At 37.2% G+C, this 19,233-nt stretch overlaps 1 protein-coding gene across 1 annotated transcript; it reads right to left on the bottom strand.

Annotated features, from left to right (window-relative positions):
- Window positions 1-525: 525 nt before the first annotated feature.
- Window positions 526-17,936, bottom strand: LOC115228324 (the record flags this gene model as incomplete). Its single annotated transcript, XM_036498914.1, has 8 exons — window positions 526-993; window positions 2,544-2,615; window positions 7,534-7,611; window positions 9,611-9,688; window positions 11,616-11,693; window positions 13,701-13,778; window positions 15,778-15,855; window positions 17,859-17,936. Coding segments are annotated over 8 exons (740 nt in total), but the record flags the coding sequence as incomplete, so codon positions are not given.
- Between the last annotated feature and the right edge of the window lie 1,297 nt (window positions 17,937-19,233).

The following is a 19,233-nucleotide window of genomic DNA, read 5'->3' as shown; positions in this document are numbered from 1 at the left end:
TAAAAAGAGGGAGACACTGTGGCTTTTCCACAATCACATGCAATTAAAACAACAAATGTTGTGTCATTATTTTATTATCTCACAATTTTTCAGCACAGCTATTGTTTAATTTTAATTTGTTTGATTTATTTTCATATGTATAATAGTGAAGTTTATTTTTACTGACGAAAATTGCAGTCATTAGTAAATAACGAAGGTCATAAAGTAAGAATATAAAATTAAAATATTGTATATTGCACTCAAAACCCCCTGAATTTTTATTCAACCACCGCCACTTTGGAGAGGCCTGTCTTAAACCACAACAGGACAAAGTGAGATATATCCTTAGATACATCATGTATTATATAGAAATACTATCTCTATAGGATATATAAAGGGAAAAGACATCAATATATATATACCAGGCATTCTACTCTCAGCTAAAAATGAAGGTAGATAACTATCAATATAGGAGAAGATATTAAAGCTGTCTATATAACAATATAGGGATGGGATTAGATATACAACAACAGCAACAACAATAAATGAACATTTCAAACTTTGTCTTTATTTTAAAAGTGAATTTTTAACAAAGGAGCAAAACCAGTGATGGGATCACAATGTGGTTGATATACCTGCTAGAATTAGTAGCTAAATTCACACGATATCACTGTACAGAAGGGCATATTGGACGAGGTGGTTGTGGGTTCTCTTTGGAAATAGGCATGATGGTCCTGGCTGGAATGCGTTTGATCAAAAGACTCTGTTTGGTCAAGGTTAATCTGAAGCTAAACAACAACAGTTACATGGAAATTCACTTTGCGTCTAATGACAGACATTCCATCGCAGTGAAACATTCAGCTTCTTCAAGAGCTGCACTTAATGTTGCGTGTGTCCGTGTTTCTGGGTCGCAATTTTTGAACCATTCGCGAAGCATCAGGTAGCCTTGTTTTACAGTGTCAATAGACTCATCATCAATTTTCAGTTCAGTTGTATCAACTCCTAAAAAAATAGCTGCAAAAGACACAACAATAAGAAATAAATGCAACAACACTGACAATAACATAAAACGCTGTGTACTGTAGGTTGTTATGAATATAACAAACAAACTTTATCATTAGAGAAATCAAAAAAGAAATAGCTAAGAAACAGGAAAAATATAAGACATTGTTTTCTATTGACAAAAATAACAAAGAGTTTGAATTAAACGAGATTTTTAAAGAAAATTAATTGAAAATTATACTTGAGAAAATATATGGTAAACGAGGGCAGGAAAACTTTTGTGAAGGCAAAAGTATATCAGAACCTCAAGAATTAACATTGACCTCCAACAGTGAAAGCATATGATCCATCCATTTCCTCTGCTCAATATTCTTGAAAGGGCTGTGGGGAAAGAGTCCTCAGGCACCTCCTCCATAGGGTCCTATCAGAAGCATCCATCATTAGACATTCTGCTTGTATTCTATGATGTGAAGAACTAAGACTATGGATATCATCCAACCATTTCTTTCTTGGCCTCCCCCTCGGTATCCTGTTCCATTGGTTTGACTTTGAGAACATGTCCTGTAATTCATTCCTGCAACACCCTGATCACATGTCCGAGGTACCACAGATGTGGAGGAGACGTGGCTCAACCTGGAGAGACTCCCAGATCTCTGAACTATAAATCCTATTGAGTAACATTACTCCAAAGACCCTTTAGAGGAATCCCATATATCTGTCTTATTCTGGTAGATTTCAGACCTGGTATTCAAAGGGTCATGAAAGTACTGTCCCTCTGTGCCATCTACTACCTTGCAAAGTTCCCAAGAGGACACTAAAAATCGAATGATCAGTGATTGTCCAACAGTCGATAATTCTAAGTCAAATTCAACCCATTTCAAACTTCTCCAATGAACTCCAGGTTCAATCAATTCTACAGAGCCTATTCAGTTATTATTATGTCAGTCTCAATGAGAGATGCCACCTCCAGTTCATTTTCTGGTAAATTCCCTTAAAGGAATTCTCTGTTTTCGCCTGAGGAGAATGATAGGATTTCGCTGTGTCACCTTTATTAAATCTCTTTTTATTGAAGCATTTACAGACATATGTCATGTGGTAAAGTCATTACAAAATGACAATCTAAATTGGAATTATCAGCTTCCAACACAATAACCCAATAAATAATGGCTGCAAGAAGAACCAAACTCAAAGTCTTCTGTTTGAAGAAAGATGCTTTGTTTTAGATGTTAACTTTGGTACTTGTCCTTCATTACAATAACCTAACAGTGAACCTAAAGAAAATGTAAAACAAATTCACTCATCTGTTTACCCTTAAACAATATATTTTAGTTCCTTCTTCCAAAAGATAATATTAAACGCCATTTCTATTTTCTAGTTTATCCATTATTACTAACCATGCTAACCTCAGTGGATATTTTATGAAATATCAGGAATATCGTAAATAAAATTGTCATACAGATAACCTATCAATGGGAAATGAGGAATGTAACTTGTTCTCATTCATTCTGACAAATAAAATAGATCAGGTGAAAGTAAAATATATAGAAATCAAATATACTCACCCACTTGCCACCAATCACGTCCTAACCTCTTAGCCACTCTCAGAAGATCCCTCTCCTTCAGAACTGGACTCTCTGAAATAAATATTTCCAAGTTTTATAATTTATCTCTATAAATATTCTGTAGTTTATTGTTGTGGGACATTTATTATCATCAGTGGTTGGCTGGCTGGTGACCACTAGGGTTTTGCTCAGTATTTTTATACTTTCCATTGTGGGACCAGGTAATAGCTCAATATTTAGGCCTGCAACAAAATAGACTAACTTTCCGAAACTTTATTTCTCTTTAACAGAGACATCCTACATAATCTAACAATGTTGCAATTATTTCATTTAATTATCATTTCATGAGACTGTTTCTTCTCATAGTTCTCTCTCTCCTTTCATATATCTGAACCAAATCTATGACATGCGACTGTCCTCTAAACTCTAGACTTCACTAACCACCATTCTCCTCATCTTCTGCTAAAGTGCAATATCATCCAATGTGGTCTCCAAAGATCTCGTCACAAATGCATGACACACCACTTCAAGTAAAATAAACGTAATACCAGTTCTCTTTGCTGTTGGAAAATCGTGAATTTTATCATCCTACATCCCAGATCACCAGGTCATTATCAGATGCAGGGAATATTTTAAGACTCCTTAATAAAGGTGAGCAATGATCAGTTCTCCACAGATGAAACAAAAAGTGATATCAGGTGTCCTAAAACACTGCACACTTGTACAAAACCCCATTAACTACATACAACTGGACATCTACACATTAATGCAGTGAAGACATCTGAAATGGTACAAAAGGACTGATACTCAAAAATATATAAGAAAGACGGGAATACAAAGTGCGAGCTCCAAATCTTTTATTTTCCAGAATGTTTGGCATATTTATTTCTTTTAACCCATCTTCGTTCTGTGACATGATCTCAATGCCTTTACTATTATTGCAAAATTAGGTAGTTTACCATCGTCGTAATAGTTTTTCAAGTTTCCCTTTAAACTTCATCAGGGTTTCTCCTGCTATTTTGACCTTCACTTGTTTCTGCTGACCTTTCACAAATGACGGGCTTCATTACCCATTTGCATTGAAGCACATTCTTCACCAAGTTCCTCAGTCTACCCAGTTAATCCAGAACTATTTGCATATCCTTTTATTTGTTGTTACTATTGTTATGTAATCCATTAATGTCTTCTCGAGTGTTTTCCTTTGAGCCATTTCTTATCAATCTGCTGATTTAAGTAACATCTCCATAACAATCACAAACCAAATGACTGATTTTGTAGAAACTACAGCAATTCCCGTTTCAAAATGATACCAGTCTATCGAGAAAGTTTTCCTCATGAACTGCATATTGAAATTGTTATAGCAGCTCCTCATCAGATCCTTAATCTTTTCTCATATATAAAACAGGTCCACTGCTTCCATCAACAATTTGTTTGCTAGAGAACCATAAACCAGATCAAATCACACAACATTCAATCCCTTTTATTCTTCTTTCCGTCTTGTATCACATCCAAGATTTAAGACACATGTTCCACACAGCCTGGAATGCCAGAGGATTCCAGTCTTCAAGATACTTTTAGTCCCATATTCATTATTCTGTAGATTTACAGTTGATCTCTTTGTGAATACAACCTTGTAAATCTCGCCATTTATATTCAAGGTTGAAATTAGTCTGAACTAATCAATCGGTATTTGATTGCTGGTTTCAATGGACATTTCAAACTGTCTATGAATGGGAATCACTGCTTTTGCTTTGGATCTCCAGCATATATCCATCCAGTTCATCTTTATTGTATTTTAGCTTTCTGTTCTCAGTATCTGCAAACAGAATTTCCTTGTAGAAGTTAAAGAGGAGCGTTTAATTTTGTTGACGACAATTTTTCTAGTGCTTTTGGAGCAAAATTGTGCCCAAGGCCCTTTTAAAGTGGTTGATGTTAGGAAAGGCACATCACCATAGAAAAGCCGGAATGTGTTCCTCATCCAATCGAGGCGGACAGTATTTGTTAATAAGAACTGACATGGATAGGAATCATCCATCCAATCGATAGGAGCATAGACATCAGATGATAAATGATGAGGGTCATCAGTGTCTATCTTGGAGAGAGAGAGAGAGAGGACGGTTGTCTCAACATCAAACCTAATACTTTTACATGGATAAAGACAATGTTTAGGGGATGCAATGATAAATTTATTATCAGTCAAAAAAAAAAGGCAGGGTGTTCACACAAGGAACACATTTCATTGTAAATCTGTCACATTATGAGAGATATTTGCCAAAATAGCAACAACAGCAATAACCTATCAGTAAACTTAGTAACTACATATTTTAGTCTTCCGTTTTAAGATACAGTATTAATTCTATTGTCTTCTAAATTATCTATTTTCCAAACCATGCCATCCCCGTTGGATATTTTGTGAAATTTCATTGATATCAAAATGTCTAATAGAATTATTTTACAGTTAATATTTCAGATGTAAATTAGGAATGGATCTTGTCCTCAGTCATTCTGATAAACTACTAATGCTCAGGTGAAGGTTAAATTTATAGAAATCCATGAGGTACTGTTATTTGCTACTCACCAACTGGCTGTGATGTTGTTAAGGCATCCTTCACAGAAGTTGGAGTCTTTGAAATGAATATTTTCAAGCTTTACGTTTTATAGTATAATTTCATTATAGTTATTGATAATCAACACTTTATTATTGTGGGAAGGGCATACAGCTGTAAAACTAGTTCGTAGGGATGTGGTTGTGTACCCATGTAAAAGTTATGTTTACTTTGAGGGTAATAAGGTGTAAAATATTAGATGAGGGTACAAGATAATGCTATGAAACTTTCAGACAGACAAGTTTAAGAGAGTTAATGGATGATAGCTGATTAATTATCATGTTAATGCAGCGTATAAACACTAACTATCAATATAGATTGTATAAAATCTGTGTGAAGAACATGTGACATTTGTTACAATTAATATGGTTGTGTCTCAGCACAGTTGATATTATGGTAGTTCCATGAGAAACCATAGAAAAATGTAACCATTTCCAGTACTGAATACTAATGATGAATTCTTTTCTTGGTCAAATAACAATGACCAGGTTCCATGATCTAATTTCAACAGAACAATCAAGTCGGAAGTAAAACCAAAATGTGGAAGACTGAAAACAGTGACTCTCTTACAATTGAAACCATCTCAAAGCCAACAATTTTCAGTATAACGATGTCTATATATGGACAGTAAACGTTATACAAACATCGTAACAAGCGATAATTATATATATATAGTTAGAAAAGTGTTGTAAGTTCAAGTCACACTGGAATCTCATACGTTCATTCCTTTCCATGTATTGCATATGCTAGCATCAATGTTTTGTTCAAATGTGAACATATGTTCTCTGTTCAATATGAATGTTATCAAAATCACTGAACCGGTTTTCACAATCAATATTATTATACTGAGCTAATATGTTATACCAGACAGGAAACTACTGTAACAATCTAAGACAAAGAATTATGATGAGTTACTGGAAGACAGCATCATCATCCTCATCATCAATATTCAAAATTTGTTTTCCAAGCTGGAATGGGTTGGAAATCTTGACAGGATCTGACAAGCCAGACAACTGCACCAGGCCCCAGATGGTTTCTTTTGCATGGTTTTCTACTGTAGGATGCTCTTACTGATGCCAACCACCTCACAAAGTGTACGTGGCCCCTTTTTATAAAGCACAAGTACTGGCATATTTAGCCAAAAGACATGTAAGACAAAGACCCCACAGCCAGGAGAGGGGGTATTGCAAATTTCTCTCCCCGCATCCTGATACTTTTGTCATCACATTCCCTTCTCACCTCCTGAAAATGTCATCAGCTTCAGTGAACCAAAACATCATAGAATAGTGAGGACCGTCTAATTATATAGAATGTAACACAACTTGATTACTACTTGTGCTATAATTAAATGCTCCCAGAACACACTAGGAAGTGGTTGGTGGAAACTAGGAAAGATGACACCACAAGTTTGAAAGGAACGTTTGATATTGTTGGGGAATTGATGATCATTTCTAATGCTTGTGCAACAATAAAATATACCCAGGACCCTTTATAAAGTGGTTGGGGTTAGAAAGGGTCTACCACCTTAGAAAAGCTGCAATGTTTAAGTGAGATGTTTTCCTCAACAAATGACGGTTGGCAGTAATTTCAGATACAACTGACTTGGACAGTGATGACCCACCTAGTGTATGGGAGCATGGAGAGCAGATGAGAAAAGATGAAGATGATATCATTTATTGTATTGAAACTTTTAACCAGCATCTTTCTTGAAAAGACGGAGAGAAAGAGCATGAGTGAGAGAGAGAGAATGAATGAGTACAATGAGATGACAAACAGGGCGAATATTCTCCTTAACGGGAGAGAACCGTTTCAGGGTTTATATTTAATGTTTGTATCTTTCTTTCTGCGAGTGAATGAGTAACAGATGTTTGCATAAAGTACATTTATTGGATATTCATGTTGTTGTAGAAGAACAGAATTTCTTTATAGCTAAGCATTCAAATAAAATGTAGCAGTGGTATCTGTTCTCGGTCATTCTATTGACCAAAATAGCTCAGTAAAAGCTAAACTTTATAGAAATCAATTATGTAATGTCATTCTATACTCAGCACGTGGCTCTTCTACTGTCTGGACCTCTTTGTCTTCAAATATTGGCCTTGCTGAAATAAATATTTCCAAGATTATACTTGATTATACTTGTGACCAAATGACAAAATTTACTCTATTGTGTCTTCTAATTTGAACATTATTACCAACAGTGCTAACCTCAATGGGTATTTCATAAACTCACAGTAAATCGATATCTTTAATTCAATTATTATACAGATAATCGTTCAATTAGAAAATAGGAATGGAAGCTGTTTTCAGTTATTCTTTCAAGCACAATATACTCGGGGGAAGAAAACCTTACAGAAATCAATTGGGAACTATTATTTTATACTCACCTATTACCTGAGATGCAGCCCCTAATTCCTGACATGTAGCCTCTGTTTTTACACGCCTGTCCTCAAACTTTGGAGCCTCTGAAATAAATATTTCCAAGTTTTACATTTAAAAATAAACTTTCTTTATCTTTATTTTTATTAAACTCTATCTTGTTATTGTGAGACATTCAATTTCTGTCGTTACTGGTCAAATGTTGACCATTATGGTTTTGGTCAATATTTCTGTACTTTCTACAGTGGTCCCATGTAATAGCCCAATATGTCCACAATAAAACAGACTAGCATTCCTGAATCCACCCTCCCCTCCTCTCTCTCTCTCTCTCTAAAAACACATTAAATATTCTAACAATGTTGCAATTATCTCATTTAATTAACACTTGATAACAGTTTTCTCTTAGCTTTGTCTTTCTTTTCTTATAACTACCAAATCCATGGCATGGCACAGTCCTCTCATCTCTAGAGTTCACTAATCAACTCTCTAATTAAGTAAAACTGAGCCCATAAAGATGTCCTTTATGTGCATACCCTCCACTCCGCACACAATCTGTCCCCTAAAAAACATCTCCACAAGCCAAATTGCACACATCCTTCCCCAACATGATCCCTAACAAAATATAAAATGTAAGGTGAGGGTACATGATGTTCCTATGACAAAATAAGTTTACATTTCAGACATACAAATCTAAGAGAGTTAATGAATTATAGCTTATTAATTATCATGATAATTGGGTATATATGTGATACAATGTCACTGTGCCTGACAGTGCAATACTAGATATCAATATAGATTCTATATAATCTGAGTAAAGAACATATAACCTTCATTACAATGAATATGATTGTGTCTCAGCACAGCTAATATTATGGTAGTTCCATGAGCAAACGAAGAAAGATATAACCAAGTCCACTGTCAAATACTAATGATTAATTCATTTCCTGGTCAAATAACAATGACCATATTCTATTAAATAATTTGAACCCAACGATGTCAGTGTGCACACAATGCAGAGTGAAGAGGCCTGAGAGAAGTGTTAGACATAATAAGTATCAGATGTGGTGTACAAGAGAGACAACTGCACTGGTATGGTCATGTGTATGGATGAGGAGAGCTGTGGGAAGAAGTGTTACCCCCTCACAGTGGAAGGAATCCGTGGAAAGGGGTGACCCAGGAAGACAGGGGATGACGTGGTGAAACGACCTTCGAACGTTGGGCCTCACAGAGGTAATGGCAAGAGACAGAGACCTCTGTATATATGATGTGATTGAGAAGACCCGGCAAGTGAAGTGAGATCAAAGCTGTAGCCTATACCAGTGTCACATAACCAGCCCTTTTTAAAAGTACCCTTGAATCACAGAGTGATAAGTTGCGCTTGAGAAGAATTTCTGAATCAAGTAAAACCAAAAACCAGAAATCACAAATCAAAATCAAATGAAGATCGAAATCAAAATGCAAATTGCAATTACGGCCGATGCCAGTGCCGCCTGGCTGGCACCCGTGCCAGTGGCACGTAATAAGTAACATTCAAACGTTGTTTGTGGCCAGTGCCGCCTGACTGGTTCCCTGTGCTGTTGGCACGTAAAAAGCACCATCCGAACGTGGTCAATACCAGCCCCCACTTCAACTGGCTCCTGTGTCGGTGGCACGTAAACAGCACCCACCACACTCTCGGAGTGGTTGGCGTTAGGAATGGCATACATATGTGGAAACCTTGCCAGATCACATTGGAGCCTGGTGCAGCCTACTGCCTTGCCAGTGAATTCGTCCGACCCATGCTACTATGAAGACGGACGTTAACCGATGATGATGATTATGATGATGATGATGCGTTCCGTCACCAAATGACAATATTAACTCTATTGTGTCTTCTAATTTGAACATTATTACCAACAGCATTAACCTCAATGGGAATTTCATAAACTCTCAGTAAATCGATATCTTTAATTCAATTACTATACGGATAATCGTTCAATTGGAAAATAGGAATGGAAGCTGTTTTCAGTTATTCTTTCAAGCACAATATACTCGGGGGAAGAAAACCTTACAGAAATCAATTGGGAACTATTATTTTATACTCACCTATTGCTTGAGATGCAGCCCCTAATTCCTGACATGTAGCCTCCGTTTGTACACACCTGTCCTCAAACTCTGGAGCCCCTGAAATAAATATTTCCAAGTTTTACATTTAAAAATAAACTTTCTTTATCTTTATTAAGCACTACCTTGTTATTGTGAGACATTCAATTCCTGTCGTTACTGGTCAAATGTTGACCATTATGGTTTTGGTCAATATTTCTGTACTTTCTACAGTGGTCTCATGTAATAGCCCAATATGTCCACAATAAAACAGGCTAACATTTCTAAATCCACCCGCTCTCTCTCTCTCTCTATCTATCTCTCTAAGAACACATTAAATATTCTAACATTGTACCAATTATCTCATTTAATTAACACTTGATAAGAGTTTTCTCTTGACTTTGTCTTTCTTTTCTTATAACTACCAAATCTATGGCATGGCACTGTCCTCTCATCTCTAGAATTCACTAATCAACATACCTCTCTAATTAAGTGAAACTGAGCCCATAAAACATGTCCTCTATGTGCATACCCTCCACCCCGCACACAATCTGTCCCCTACAAAACATCTCCACAAGCCAAATTCCATATACCCTTCCCCCACATGATCCCTAACAAGGTGAAAAATGTTAAGTGAGGGTACAGGATGATGCTATGACAAAATAAGTTTACATTTCATACATACAAATGTAAGAGAGTTAATGAATTATAGCTTATTAATTATCATGATAATTAGGTATATATGTAATACAATGGCACTGTGCTTGACAGTGCAATACTAGATATCAATATAGATTCTATATAATCTGAGTAAAGAACATATAACCTTCATTACAATGAATATGATTGTGTCTCAGCACAGCTAATATTATGGTAGTTCCATGAGCAAACGAAGAAAGATATAACCAAGTCCACTATCAAATACTAATGCTTAATTCATTTCCTGGTCAAATAACAATGACCATATTCTATTAAATAATTTGAACCCAACGATGTCAGTGTGCACACAATGCAGAGTGAAGAGGCCTGAGAGAGAAGTGTTAGACATAATAAGTATCAGATGTGTGTGTACAAGAGAGACAACTGCACTGGTATGGTCATGTGTATGGATGAGGAGAGCTGTGGGAAGAAGTGTTACACCCTCACAGTGGAAGGAATCCGTGGAAAGGGGTGACCCAGGAAGACAGGGGATGACGTGGTGAAATGAAATGACTTCGAACGTTGGGCCTCACAGAGGTAATGGCAAGAGACAGAGACCTCTGTAAATATGATGTGATTGAGAAGACCCGGCAAGTGAAGTGAGATCAAAGCTGTAGCCTATACCAGTGTCGCATAACCAGCCCCTTTTAAAAGTACCCTTGAATCACAGAGTGATAAGTTGCGCTTGAGAAGAATTTCTGAATCAAGTAAAACCAAAAACCAGAAATCACAAATCAAAATCAAATGAAGATCGAAATCAAAATGCAAATTGTAATTATGGCCGATGCCAGTGCCGCCTGGCTGGCACCCGTGCCGGTGGCACGTAATAAGTAACATTCAAACGTTGTTTGTGGCCAGTGCCGCCTGACTGGTTCCCTGTGCTGTTGGCACGTAAAAAGCACCCACCACACTCTCGAAGTGGTTGGCGTTAGGAATGGCATTCATATGTGGAAACCTTGCCAGATCACATTGGAGCCTGGCGCAGCCTACTGCCTTGCCATTGAATTCGTCCGACTCATGCTACTATGAAGACGGACGTTAAACGATGATGATGATGCGTTCCGTCACCAAATGACAATATTAACTCTATTGTGTCTTCTAATTTGAACATTATTACCAACAGCATTAACCTCAATGGGAATTTCATAAACCCTCAGTAAATCGATATCTTTAATTCAATTACTATACGGATAATCGTTCAATTGGAAAATAGGAATGGAAGCTATTTTCAGTTATTCTTTCAAGCACAATATACTCGGGGGAAGAAAACCTTACAGAAATCAATTGGGAACTATTATTTTATACTCACCTATTGCTTGAGATGCAGCCCCTAATTCCTGACATGTAGCCTCCGTTTGTACACACCTGTCCTCAAACTCTGGAGCCCCTGAAATAAATATTTCCAAGTTTTACATTTAAAAATAAACTTTCTTTATCTTTATTTTTATTAAGCACTACCTTGTTATTGTGAGACATTCAATTCCTGTCGTTACTGGTCAAATGTTGACCATTATGGTTTTGGTCAATATTTCTGTACTTTCTACAGTGGTCTCATGTAATAGCCCAATATGTCCACAATAAAACAGGCTAACATTTCTAAATCCACCCGCTCTCTCGCTCTCTCTATCTATCTCTCTAAGAACACATTAAATATTCTAACAATGTACCAATTATCTCATTTAATTAACACTTGATAAGAGTTTTCTCTTGACTTTGTCTTTCTTTTCTTATAACTACCAAATCCATGGCATGGCACTGTCCTCTCATCTCTAGAATTCACTAATCAACATACCTCTCTAATTAAGTGAAACTGAGCCCATAAAACATGTCCTCTATGTGCATACCCTCCACCCCGCACACAATCTGTCCCCTACAAAACATCTCCACAAGCCAAATTCCATATACCCTTCCCCCACATGATCACTAACAAGGTGAAAAATGTTAAGTGAGGGTACAGGATGATGCTATGACAAAATAAGTTTACATTTCAGACATACAAATGTAAGAGAGTTAATGAATTATAGCTTATTAATTATCATGATAATTAGGTATATATGTGATACAATGTCACTGTGCCTGACGGTGCAATACTAGATATCAATATAGATTGTATATAATCTGAGTAAAGAACGTATAACCTTCATTACAATGAATATGATTGTGTCTCAGCACAGCTAATATTATGGTAGTTCCATGAGCAAACGAAGAAAGATATAACCAAGTCCACTGCCAAATACTAATGCTTAATTCATTTCCTGGTCAAATAACAATGACCATATTCTATTAAATAATTTGAACCCAACGATGTCAGTGTGCACACAATGCAGAGTGAAGAGGCCTGAGAGAAGTGTTAGACATAATAAGTATCAGATGTGGTGTACAAGAGAGACAACTGCACTGGTATGGTCATGTGTATGGATGAGGAGAGCTGTGGGAAGAAGTGTTACACCCTCACAGTGGAAGGAATCCGTGGAAAGGGCTGACCCAGGAAGACAGGGGATGACGTGGTGAAACGACCTTCGAACGTTGGGCCCACAGAGGTAATGGCAAGAGACAGAGACCTCTGTAAATATGATGTGATTGAGAAGACCCGGCAAGTGAAGTGAGATCAAAGCTGTAGCCTATACCAGTGTCGCATAACCAGCCCCTTTTAAAAGTGCCTTGAATCACAGAGTGATAAGTTGCGCTTGAGAAGAATTTCTGAATCAAGTAAAACCAAAAACCAGAAATCACGAATCAAAATCAAATCAAGATCGAAATCAAAATGCAAATTGTAATTATGGCCGATGCCAGTGCCGCCTCACTGACAACCGTGCCGGTGGCACGTATTACGTAACATTCAAGCGTTGTTTGTGCCCAGTGCCGCCTGACTGGTTCCCTGTGCCGTTGGCATGTAAAAAGTACCATCCGAACGTGGTCAATACCAGCTCCCACTTCAACTGGCTCCTGTGTCGGTGGCACGTAAAAAGCACCCACCACACTCTCGAAGTGGTTGGCGTTAGGAATGGCATACATATGTGGAAACCTTGCCAGATCACATTGGAGCCTGGCGCAGCCTACTGCCTTGCCAGTGAAATCGTCCAACCCATGCTACTATGAAAACGAACGTTAAACGATGATGATAATTATGATGGTGATGATGCGTTCCGTCACCAAATGACAATATTAACTCTATTGTGTCTTCTAATTTGAACATTATTACCAACAGCATTAACCTCAATGGGAATTTCATAAACCCTCAGTAAATCGATATCTTTAATTCAATTACTATACGGATAATCGTTCAATTGGAAAATAGGAATGGAAGCTATTTTCAGTTATTCTTTCAAGCACAATATACTCAGGGGAAGAAAACCTTACAGAAATCAATTGGGAACTATTATTTTATACTCACCTATTGCTTGAGATGCAGCCCCTAATTCCTGACATGTAGCCTCCGTTTGTACACACCTGTCCTCAAACTCTGGAGCCCCTGAAATAAATATTTCCAAGTTTTACATTTAAAAATAAACTTTCTTTATCTTTATTTTTATTAAACTCTACCTTGTTATTGTGAGTCATTCAATTCCTGTCGTTACTGGTCAAATGTTGACCATTATGGTTTTGGTCAATATTTCTGTACTTTTTACAGTGGTCTCATGTAATAGCCCAATATGTCCACAATAAAACAGACTAACATTTCTAAATCCACCCTCCCTCTCTCTCGTTCTCTCTCTCTCTCTAAGAATACATTAAATATTCTAACAATGTACCAATTATCTCATTTAATTAACACTTGATAACAGTTTTCCCTTGGCTTTGTCTTTCTTTTCTTATAACTGTGCCAAATCTATGGCATGGCACTGTCCTCTCATCTCTAGAATTCCTCTCTAATTAAGTGAAACTGAGCCCATAAAGACATGTCCTTTATGTGCATACTCTCCACCCCGCACACAATCTGTCCCCTAAAAAACATCTCCACAAGCCAAATTCCATATACCCTTCCCCAACATGATCCCTAACAAGGTGAAAAATGTTAAGTGAGGGTACACGATGATGCTATGTCAAAATACGTTTACATTTCATACATACAAATGTAAGGGAGTTAATGAATTATAGCTTATTAATTATCATGATAATTGGGTATATATGTGATATAACGGCACTGTGCTTGACAGTGCAATACTAGATATCAATATAGATTGTATATAATCTGAGTAAAGAACGTATAACCTTCATTACAATGAATATGATTGTGTCTCAGCACAGCTAATATTATGGTAGTTCCATGAGCAAATGAAGAAAGATATAACCAAGTCCACTGCCAAATACTAATGCTTAATTCATTTCCTGGTCAAATAACAATGACCATATTCTATTAAATAATTTGAACCCAATGATGTCAGTGTGCACACAATGCAGAGTGAAGAGGCCTGAGAGAAGTGTTAGACATAAGAAGCATCAGATGTGGTGTACAAGAGAGACAACTGCACTGGTATGGTCATGTGTATGGATGAGGAGAGCTGTGGGAAGAAGTGTTACACCCTCACAGTGGAAGGAACCCGTGGAAGTGAGGTGACCCAGGAAGACAGGGGATGACGTGGTGAAGCGACCTTCGAACGTTGGGCCTCACAGAGGTAATGGCAAGAGACAGAGACCTCTGTAAATATGATGTGATTGAGAAGACCCGGCAAGTGAAGTGAGATCAAAGCTGTAGCCTATACCAGTGTCGCATAACCAGCCCCTTTTAAAAGTACCCTTGAATCACAGAGTGATAAGTTGCACTTGAGAAGAATTTCTGAGTCAAGTAAAACCAAAAACCAGAAATCACAAATCAAAATCAAATCAAGATCGAAATCAAAATGCAAATTGTAATTATGGCCGATGCCAGTGCCGCCTCGCTGACAACCGTGCCGATGGCATGTAATAAGTAACATTCAAACGTTGTTTGTGGCCAGTGCCGCCTGACTGGTTCCCTGTGCCATTGGCACGTAAAAAGCACCATCCGAACGTGGTCAATACCAGCCCCCACTTCAACTGGCTCCTGTGTGGGTGGCACGTAAAAAGCACCCACCACACTCTCGGAGTGGTTGGCGTTAGGAATGGCATACATATGTGGAAACCTTGCCAGATCACATTGGAGCCTGGCGCAGCCTACTGCCTTGCCAGTGAATTCGTCCGACCCATGCTACTATGAAGACGGACGTTAAACGATGATGATGATTATGATGATGATGATGCGTTCCGTCACCAAATGACAATATTAACTCTATTGTGTCTTCTAATTTGAACATTATTACCAACAGCATTAACCTCAATGGGAATTTCATAAACTCTCAGTAAATCGATATCTTTAATTCAATTACTATACGGATAATCGTTCAATTGGAAAATAGGAATGGAAGCTTTTTTCAGTTATTCTTTCAAGCACAATATACTCGGGGGAAGAAAATCTTACAGAAATCAATTGGGAACTATTATTTTATACTCACCTATTGCTTGAGATGCAGCCCCTAATTCCTGACATGTAGCCTCCGTTTGTACACACCTGTCCTCAAACTCTGGAGCCCCTGAAATAAATATTTCCAAGTTTTACATTTAAAAATAAACTTTCTTTATCTTTATTTTTATTAAGCACTACCTTGTTATTGTGAGACATTCAATTCCTGTCGTTACTGGTCAAATGTTGACCATTATGGTTTTGGTCAATATTTCTGTACTTTCTACAGTGGTCTCATGTAATAGCACAATATGTCCACAATAAAACAGACTAACATTTCTAAATCCACCCGCTCTCTCTCTCTCTCTATCTATCTCTCTAAGAACACATTGAATATTCTAACAATGTACCAATTATCTCATTTAATTAACACTTGATAAGAGTTTTCTCTTGACTTTGTCTTTCTTTTCTTATAACTACCAAATCCATGGCATGGCACTGTCCTCTCATCTCTAGAATTCACTAATCAACATTCCTCTCTAATTAAGTGAAACTGAGCCCATAAAACATGTCCTCTATGTGCATACTCTCCACCCCGCACACAATCTGTCCCCTACAAGACATCTCCACAAGCCAAATTCCATATACCCTTCCCCCACATGATCCCTAACAAGGTGAAAAATGTTAAGTGAGGGTACAGGATGATGCTATGACAAAATAAGTTTACATTTCAGACATACAATTGTAAGAGAGTTAATGAATTATAGCTTATTAATTATCATGATAATTAGGTATATATGTAATACAATGGCACTGTGCTTGACGGTGCAATACTAGATATTAATATAGATTGTATATAATATGAGTAAAGAACGTATAACCTTCATTACAATGAATATGATTGTGTCTCAGCACAGCTAATATTATGGTAGTTCCATGAGCAAACGAAGAAAGATATAACCAAGTCCACTGTCAAATACTAATGCTTAATTCATTTCCTGGTCAAATAACAATGACCATATTCTATTAAATAATTTGAACCCAATGATGTCAGTGTGCACACAATGCAGAGTGAAGAGGCCTGAGAGAAGTGTTAGACATAATAAGTATCAGATGTGGTGTACAAGAGAGACAACTGCACTGGTATGGTCATGTGTATGGATGAGGAGAGCTGTGGGAAGAAGTGTTACACCCTCACAGTGGAAGGAATCCGTGGAAAGGGCTGACCCAGGAAGACAGGGGATGACGTGGTGAAACGACCTTCGAACGTTGGGCCTCACAGAGGTAATGGCAAGAGACAGAGACCTCTGTAAATATGATGTGATTGAGAAGACCCGGCAAGTGAAGTGAGATCAAAGCTGTAGCCTATACCAGTGTCGCATAACCAGCCCCTTTTAAAAGTGCCCTTGAATCACAGAGTGATAAGTTGCGCTTGAGAAGAATTTCTGAATCAAGTAAAACCAAAAACCAGAAATCACGAATCAAAATCAAATCAAGATCGAAATCAAAATGCAAATTGTAATTATGGCCGATGCCAGTGCCGCCTCACTGGCAACCGTGCCGGTGGCACGTATTACGTAACATTCAAGCGTTGTTTGTGCCCAGTGCCGCCTGACTGGTTCCCTGTGCCGTTGGCATGTAAAAAGTACCATCCGAACGTGGTCAATACCAGCTCCCACTTCAACTGGCTCCTGTGTCGGTGGCACGTAAAAAGCACCCACCACACTCTCGAAGTGGTTAGGAATGGCATACATATGTGGAAACCTTGCCAGATCACATTGGAGCCTGGCGCAGCCTACTGCCTTGCCAGTGAAATCGTCCAACCCATGCTACAATGAAAACGGACGTTAAACGATGATGATGATTATGATGATGATGATGCGTTCCGTCACCAAATGACAATATTAACTCTATTGTGTCTTCTAATTTGAACATTATTACCAACAGCATTAACCTCAATGAGTATTTCATAAACTCTCAGCAAATCGATATCTTTAATTCAATTATTATACGGATAATCGTTCAATTGGAAAAGGGGAATGGAAGCTGTTTTCAGTTATTTTTTCAAGCACAATATACTCGGGGGAAGAAAACCTTACAGAAATCAATTAGGAACTATTATTTTATACTCACCTATTGCTTGAGATGCAGCCCCTAATTCCTGACATGTAGCCTCCGTTTGTACACATCTGTCCTCAAACTCTGGAGCCCCTGAAATAAATATTTCCAAGTTTTACACTTAAAAATAAACTTCCTTTATCTTTATTTTTATTAAACACTACCTTGTTATTGTGAGACATTCAATTCCTGTCGTTACTGGTCAAATGTTGACCATTATGGTTTTGGTCAATATTTCTGTACTTTCTACAGTGGTCCCATGTAATAGCTCAATATGTCCACAATAAAACAGACTAACATTTCTAAATCCACCCTCTCCCTCTCTCTCTCTAAAAACACATTAAATATTCTAACAATGTTGCAATTATCTCATTTAATTAAAACTTGATAACAGTTTTCCCTTGGCTTTGTCTTTCTTTTCTTATAACTGTGCCAAATCTATGGCATGGCACTGTCCTCTCATCTCTAGAATTCCTCTCTAATTAAGTGAAACTGAGCCCATAAAGACATGTCCTTTATGTGCATACCCTCCACCCCGCACACAATCTGTCCCCTAAAAATCATCTCCACAAGCCAAATTCCATACACCCTTCCCCAACATGATCCCTAACAAGATATAAAATGTAATGTGATGGTACACGATGTCCCTATGACAAAATCAGTTTACAATTCAGACATACAACTGTAAGAGAGTTAATGAATTATAGCTTATTAATTATCATGATAATTGGGTATATATGTGATACAATGGCACTGTGCTTGACGGTGCAATACTAGATATCAATATAGATTGTATATAATCTGAGTAAAGAACATATAGCCTTCATTACTATGAATATGACTGTGTCTCAGCACAGCTAATATTATGGTAGTTCCATGAGCAAACGAAGAAAGATATAACCAAGTCCACTGCCAAATACTAATGATTAATTCATTTCCTGGTCAAATAACAATGACTATCTTTCATTAAATAATTTGAACGCAACAATCAAGACCAAATGGTGAAACACTCGGAAAACTGTGCCTCTTTTAGCATTAATATCATCTAAAATCTAACAAGAGTGAGAAAAAGAATGACTATATGGATGGTAAATGCTGTTCAAACAATGTAATAAGTGTATATTATATATAGTTACAAAGAAGGATTTGTGTATTCAAGTTATATTCAATTTCCGTTTGTATATTTTGTATAAACACCAATAATTTGTTTAAATGCAAACAGATGTTCACGGTTCAATACCAAATTTAACATTTAATAAAATTAAGTTCATGATGAATATTCTTATACAGAGTTAATATTTAATTAGAATTCAGAGACATTCAGGGTACACAGCCCCAGAAAATACAACATATTACGACAGACATCTGGCTACATAACAACATCAAGAAT

The sequence above is a fragment of the Octopus sinensis genome, unplaced genomic scaffold (assembly GCF_006345805.1).
Source record: "Octopus sinensis unplaced genomic scaffold, ASM634580v1 Contig10323, whole genome shotgun sequence".
Taxonomy (NCBI): domain Eukaryota; kingdom Metazoa; phylum Mollusca; class Cephalopoda; order Octopoda; family Octopodidae; genus Octopus; species Octopus sinensis.
Note: the sequence above shows the minus strand (reverse complement) of the source record. Positions and strands in the feature narration are given on the sequence as shown.